Source organism: Penaeus japonicus, unplaced genomic scaffold (assembly GCF_977035675.1).
Source record: "Penaeus japonicus unplaced genomic scaffold, GWHDUDI00000001_assembly GWHDUDI00000022, whole genome shotgun sequence".
NCBI classification, from domain to species: Eukaryota; Metazoa; Arthropoda; class Malacostraca; order Decapoda; family Penaeidae; genus Penaeus; species Penaeus japonicus.
Genome location: NW_028234424.1, coordinates 20,213,824 through 20,221,323, shown reverse-complemented (window position 1 = coordinate 20,221,323; position 7,500 = coordinate 20,213,824). Strand labels below are relative to the sequence as shown.

The 7,500-nt window shown below is 39.9% G+C and overlaps 1 protein-coding gene across 1 annotated transcript in view; it reads left to right on the top strand.

Annotated features, from left to right (window-relative positions):
• Nucleotides 1–7,500, top strand: part of LOC122260924 (fibrocystin-L) — a 68,964-nt gene that overhangs the window by 60,148 nt on the left and 1,316 nt on the right. Inside the window, exons 65-74 of the mRNA XM_086549244.1 lie at nt 1–12; nt 657–909; nt 1,760–1,976; nt 3,081–3,178; nt 3,630–3,779; nt 4,179–4,328; nt 4,796–4,944; nt 5,186–5,392; nt 6,361–6,657; nt 7,028–7,183. The exon at nt 1–12 is cut by the window's left edge and continues 111 nt beyond it. Coding sequence (XP_086405370.1) covers nt 1–12; nt 657–909; nt 1,760–1,976; nt 3,081–3,178; nt 3,630–3,779; nt 4,179–4,328; nt 4,796–4,944; nt 5,186–5,392; nt 6,361–6,657; nt 7,028–7,183 — 1,689 coding nt within the window. The remainder of the gene's footprint in view (nt 13–656; nt 910–1,759; nt 1,977–3,080; nt 3,179–3,629; nt 3,780–4,178; nt 4,329–4,795; nt 4,945–5,185; nt 5,393–6,360; nt 6,658–7,027; nt 7,184–7,500) is intronic.

Here is a 7,500-nt window from a genome sequence, read left to right as displayed (position 1 = left end):
GTCCTGCAGGAGGTGTGTATGCGTGTGTGAAGGATTCACGAGTTGTAAACACAACGGCGAAGGGAAAAGCAGGAAGACATTCGAATATGCTGAAGACCTATAGTACTTCACTTACGGCATCTCTTTCCCTTCGTTGTTTTGTTTACAGGTGTGTGTGTGATGTGGGTGGGGCTGGGTGGAGTTTTTGCGTGTGTGTTGGTGGCAGGAGGTGGGATTTTGTGGGATGGAGTGGGATGGAGTTTTGTGTGTGTTTGTGTGTGTTTGCGTGTGTTTGTTTGTTTGTTTGTGTGTGTGTTTGCGTGTGTTTGTTTGTGTGTTTTGCGCGTTTGTGTGTGTTTGCGTGTGTTTGTTTGTTTGTTTGTTTGTGTGTGTATGTGTTTGCGTGTGTTTGTATGTTTGTTTGTTTGTGTGTGTATGTGTGTACTGCAAAACTATTCCAACAACTACGTAATGATTAAAGCAAGTGACACAATGGTAATGTTGGTAGAATGAGATTAATCTTTATCAACACAAAAGTTTCTGTTTACTCCCATCATCCTGAAAAAGAAAATGTTGAGAAAAATACGAAGAAAAATACGAAGAAAAAAAAGATAAATAGAAAAAGACAGAAAAGAAAAGAAATATATAAACACTACGCTCTCATATCTCACGCCCAGGTGATATCCGTGGACAGCCAAGTGGGCGTAAACCAGCTGGTATACGGCCCGCCCGCCCTCTCGCACCAACACTTCCCCAAGACAGCCACCACCCGCCACAGTGTATTCGTGGGCGCGTCCCCCTCACACACCTGCCAGTACCAAGCCTCACGATCTGCCGTTTATGAGTTCTTCGCCGACTCCCTGTGGTCTCATGGGGTGATGGGCGGCCATGCGGGCGTCCTCTTTGCCTCTTTCATCTCTCGAGCTAACTGTGAGTGTCATGCGGGATGGTGCATGTGGTTGTCATTTATTAACTAATTGGTTGATTGAGTTATTTACTATTTCATTTTCTAATTATTTGCTTTTTCATTCTTGAATTATTTACTTTTTCATTCTTGAATTATTTATTTTTTCATTCTTGAATTATTTATTTTTTCATTCTTGAGTTATTTACTTTTTCATTCTTGAATTATTTACTTTTTCATTCTTGAATTATTTACTCTTTCATTCTTGAGTTATTTACTTTTTCATTCTTGAATTATTTACTTTTTCATTCTTGAATTATTCATTTATTCGTTCTGCACTTATTAATTTATTCGTTCTGCACTTACCTTTGATAATGAGATGGTTTGAATGTTGATAATAACAAAAAATAAAAGATGCAAAGATATACAATGTATAAAACATCCTTATATTTCTTTTCTTTCTCCTCCGTCTCTATTTTTCCTTTCTTTCCCACCCTCTCTCACTCATTTCTGTCTCCTTTTTATTTCTCTTTCTCAACCTCCTCTTCTCTCTCCTTCTCTCCTCTCCCTCTCTCTTTCTCTCGCTCCCTTCCTCTCTCCTTCCTATCCCTTTCCTCCATCGCGTCCCTCACTCCCTCTTTCCCTCTCCTTCTCCCTCCCTCTTTCTCTCTCTCTCCTACTCCCACTCCCCGTCTCCCTTCCTCTCCCACTCCCCGTCTCCCTTCCTCTCCCACGCCCCTCTCCCTCCCTCTGTCACGCCTCCCTCTTTCCCTCTCTCACCCTCCGTCTCTCTCTCTCCCTCTCTTCGTCTCCCCGTCTCCCTCCCTCTCTCACGCCCCCTCTCCCTCCTTCTCTCACGCCCGCTCTCCTCCCCAGTGGCCCCGAAAGCCTTCCACGGAGCCGCCCAATACCCAGCCCTCGGCGGCGCGACGCACATCGCCAACGTCACCTTCGTCGCCTACGCCTCCAGGAGCTGCGGGAAGGACGTGGCGTTACTCACCAACCACGGCTCCAACGACGCCGTCCACCCGGTGTTCGTGCGGGGGCTGGCCTTCGCGGACACGCCGCCTGAGAACTACTTGTATTTACATAAGTGAGTCAGAGGCTGCTGTTGGTGCTGCTGTAGTTACGTTGTTACTTAGGTATATGTTAGATGTGGATATAATGTAGTCAGGCGCACACGCACACGCACACGCACACGCACACGCAGACGCTACGCACACTCACACGCACACGCACACGCACACGCACACTCACACGCACAAGCACACGCACACGCACACGCACACGCAGACGCTACGCACACTCACACGCACACGCACACGCACACGCACACGCACACGCACACACACACACACACACACACACACACACACACACACACACACACACACACACACACACACACACACACTCGTTGGTATTTGCTAGTCAGTTTGTTATTATTATTTAATTACCCGCTCAGTTTAATGATATTTACTAATGTACATTTATTCATCAATGCAAATATCATTATGAAAGTGTTACATCTTCCACTGCAGTTATAAAACAGTCAGATCAGGTTGAATAAATAATATGATACTTGAATAGAGAAAACACTCAACAATATCCCGTTTTTAAGCGAAAACATTTATTTTTCAAACTGCTTTTTTAAACGGACACTTATTTCCAGGCGGACACTCACTTACATGGACACTTTTTTCCAGGCAGACACTTACTTACACGGACACTTATTTCCAGGCGGACACTCACTTACATGGACATTTTTTTCCAGGCAGACAATCACTTACACGGACACTTTTTTCCGGGCAGACACTCACTTACACGGACACTTTTTTCCGGGAAGACACTCACTTACACGGACACTTTTTTTCCAGGCAGACACTCACACGGACACTTATTTCCGGGCAGACACTCACTTACAAAGACACTCTTTTCCAGGAAGGCAATACTTTAGACGAACACTTTCAAAACAGACACTTCTAAACGGATAGTTTTTTGTTTTATTTTAAGGAAACACTTTTTTCAAGCAGACACTTCTTAAAACAGTCTAATTTTACAAATCGTAACTCTTTAACAGACATTTTTCTAAGGAGACCCTTAAAAAAAAATCAGATACTTCTTTAAACGCACTTTCTTTAAAAAGAAACACTATATACTTCACACTATATAAAAAATAAACCTTTCTCTCTTACAGGCCAAACCTCAAGTTGGTGAGACCTGCTGACTGCGTGGATATGGACTGTGATGGCATGAAGAAGGTTATAGTGCAGGACCTGGACGGCACTTTGTTAGGTAGGAATGCACCTTTGGGATCTTCTTGTGGCTTGTGTTGAATGTTCGGTGACTTGTGAATGATGCTAATTGTGGTTATAGCTCGAAATGTTTATTTATTTATTGTCGCTATTGTTGTTGTTATGGTGATACTGATGATGATTAGGATAATAATGATAAGAACAATAATAACGATTATCATTATGATTGTTATTGTTATTAATGATAATAATAATAATGATAATAATAATAATAATAATAATGATAATAATAATGATAATAATAATAATATTATTATTATTACAATAATCATCGTTATCATTATCATTATCATTGACATTATCATTGTCATTATCTTTATCATTACCATTTCTATTATCATTATTGTTATCATTTTTCTACTCGAAGTGTGATAATAACGAACAAATGTACATACCGGGTGTTACAAAGAATCATATCCCCCCCCCCCCAGGCGCCGTCAACGCCACGGCCACCTCGCAAGCGGAGTTCGAGTGGGACGGCGACAGCGCGAGGGGCGTCGGCGACTACAGGATTCCGCTGAGTCTCCGGCAGCGCAGCGACGGCACCGAAATCCCAGCGGAGGAGAAATTCCCCAATAAAGGTATCGGTATTTTTTTTTCATTTTTTTTTTATAGATGCTTCTATTTTTATTTGTTTAGCTAGTTATTTGTTTATTCATTTCTTAAGTTCTTATGGTAAAGTGGGTCTGTGTCTTAGATAAAAGGGAGATTTTTTTTTTGAAGGGATGGGGGTGGTATTTAGAGGGCTCCTTATTACGGATTCTTCTTCATTGTATAAAGTCATGTTTATTATGAATCTATATGGACAAAGAAAACATTAGAAAAATCAAGAAAGAAAAAGAACAAGATCATTCAGGAAAAAACAACAACAGAATACCCAAGAAGAAAATATGCCCCCCCCCCAAAAAAAAAGAAAAAAGAAAAGACATCACAAACAACAAAAATCCTCATAATACCCCAGACACTCGTCCCTCCTACAGGCATCATAAGAGATAGTTCCTGCAGCTTCGTGACGTCCTGGAGAGCGTGGCGTTGCTCGGGTCTTCACCACCGGATGCTGCTTCTCGAGAGCCTTGACGCTGACACGCTGGTGCGACGCCTGTCTCCCGTCGCTCTCATCGCTAATCCGGGTGAGGTCGTGTGTCTCTGTAGGTCTGTTTGTCTGTGTGTCGGAGTATCTTTCCGTCTGTCGGTGTGCTAATATCTATCAGTACTTCTCTGTCTATCTGTATCTTTCGATCCTATCTAACTATACGTATCTATCTTCTTCTATCTATCTATCAGTCTTAGTATACTGACTGGTATACAGGCACATATGTTTATTAATGTGTAGAGGTGTTTGAATATTTAAGGATAGTTTAGCGATATATATAGATACTTATAGATAGACAGATATAAATAGATATATTTTTATACAGAGATGAATAAATAGACATATTTAGAGTAAAAGTTAGATATTCATAAAGAAGCAGACATACATTTAATCATCTGATACCATTAAAGATAAAGATAGGGAATACAGATCAATTCCTCACCGCTAATAAACCTTCTATATATTAATAAATAATACATTGACGTCTCGCCTCACTCCTCGCAGGACCGAACGGATACGTCGACCTTCTGAACGGGCCGATGGACCACGGGTGGTGCTTGGGATATACCTGCCAGCACCGCATCTCCACTTTTTACTCCGTTGTGGCGCCTGGACAAGTGTACGAAGTGGCTATGACGTCACATCCGCCGCAGGTAGGGAGGATGAGTGTCGGATGTGGTGAATCTTGGTTGATTTATTTTATGTTGATTTGATTGATCTTATTCACTGGATTTTGTTTTTGTTTCTATTACGGAAAAGGGTTTGTTTAAAGAAAGCTTTAGTTGAAGTTGCTTTAGCTGTAACAAGTGCTTCTTCCTCGTAGCAAGTGTTGCATCTGCAATATTGCATCTACCTCTTGGATACCCTACTACCTAATCCACTGCCTTCCCGCAGGAGCTACGCCTCCACCTCCTGCACTCGGACCCCAGCGAAGTCGTCCTCCTTCGCCTCTTCTTCCCGACGACGCAGCGATTTGACGTGTACTTCGACGGCTCCTTCGTCCCTCCTTCCAACGTAGATCTTGAGACGTACCCGGAGTCCTTCCAGCTGTTACCCGACGACCCCGATGACCCGGAATCCTTCTACCCGACGTTGCAGGATGTGAGTGTCGGAGATGAGGGTCGGTGGGTGGATGGGGTAGGGGGGGGGGGGCTTTTGAGGTGGGTGAATGGGTGGGTGGTTTATGTGGGGTCGGGGTGCTTGGTTTTATCTCTTTGTTTGTTTTCTTCTTCTTTTCTTTTTTGTTTATTTTCGTGTGACTTTATTCTCGTGTTGATTTTGTTTTGTTTCTCTCACATCATTGTTATTTTTTATGGTCATATTAGTATAGTTATTACCATCATCGTCATTATTATTATCATTATTACTATAATTACTATTACAATTGCATTATTATTATCATTATTATCATCATCATTATTATTATTATTATTATCATTATTATTATTATTATTATTATCATTATTATTATTGTCATTATTATAATTATTATTATTATTATTATTATTATTATTATTATTATTATTATTATTATTATTATTATTATTATTATTATTATTATTATTATTATTATTATTATTATTATTATCATTATTATCATTATTATTGTTATTATTATTATCATTATTATCATTATTATCATTATTGTTATTATTATTATTATTATTATTATTATTATCATCATCATTATTTTTATTAACATTGATATTATTATTATTACTACAAGGATTATCATCATCATTATTATTATTATTAATTATATTTACTACTACTACTACTACTACTACTATTATCAATGTTATTATCATCTTAATTAGTATTATTATCATCATCATTAGTATTATTTTTATTATCATTATATCTATTAATGTAATTACTATTATTAGTATCATCATGAGTTGTAGCAATAGTAATAACAGTAGTAGTAAGTAGTAGACGTAGTAAGTAGTAGACGTAGTAAGTAGTAGACGTAGTAAGTAGTAGACGTAGTAAGTAGTAGACGTAGTAAGTAGTAGTAATAGTAGTAAACAGTATTAACATCCTTCCCCTCGCCCCCTCTTCATTTCCAGCCTGCGGGCACGAACTACCTGGCGAGAGAGTCGAAATTCCTGCACCTGGTCGTCCGGGGCGGCAACCACACCTACGACATCAAGACCGCGCCTGTGGTCGTCCTGTCGCTGGGGATCCTGGTTGCCGAGGACGACTTCTACGAACCTGAGATGGTCGTTCGGAATATGGCGCTCTTGCTGAACGTGTCTCCCGAGAACGTGAGGGTCACGGCGATCGTTCGTGAGGATTCGGGGAGGAGTGAGGGGAGGAAGAGGAGGAGGAAGAAGAGGAACGTCTCGTCTGTTGTGAATGTTGAGGTGGGTTTTGACGTTTTTCTCTTTTTGTTGCTTTGTTTTGTTTTGTTTCTTTTGGTAATTGTGTTTCGTTACACTGTATTATGGTTTGTTATATTGTATCTTCTTTGTAATATTTAGTCCCGTTATTATTATTATTATTATTATTATCATTATTATTATTATTATCATTATTATTATTATTATTATTATTATTGTCAATACTTAAAACATAGAAACTAATTATCCTAAGAAATTCACACACTCACACACACACACATACACACACACACACACACACACACACACACACACACACACACAAAGCACCTCCGTGAGCAAACCATTCCGACAAAAAGGAGCAAGTATCTTAAGAATCACTTCCTCTCGCCAGGTGGAAGTGAGCGGCGCGCCCGTAACTTCCCTTCAGGAGGTGGGCCATACGGTTGGGGGAGACGCCCTTACTTATGACGACCTATTGAGTCGCCTCGGGGGGGTCGTCGACTGCTTCCAGGGCCTTGGATGCGGCATGAACATCGTTAGTCTCAAGGTAAGTGTTCTTGTGCCAGGTCATATGTGGATGCTTGTATTGTTTAACTGATGGTTTCTAAGGAACCCTGTTTTTTAAGACTAATGTTTTATCTATCATTAGTTGTGTTGTCGGTTCGTGAATATAGTTTTTTTTTCTAACTAATTTGCATCCTTTGTAAACATAAACCTATATTACGTTGTTTTCTTATTCATAAGTATAGATTTATTTGAGTAAATATGTATTTTTTGTTATAGTATTTTTTTTTAGTTTGAATCGAGGAAAGTTGATTTAACGTTCGTGAATTTCTTTATTATTTTTCTATCTGTTCCATCTGT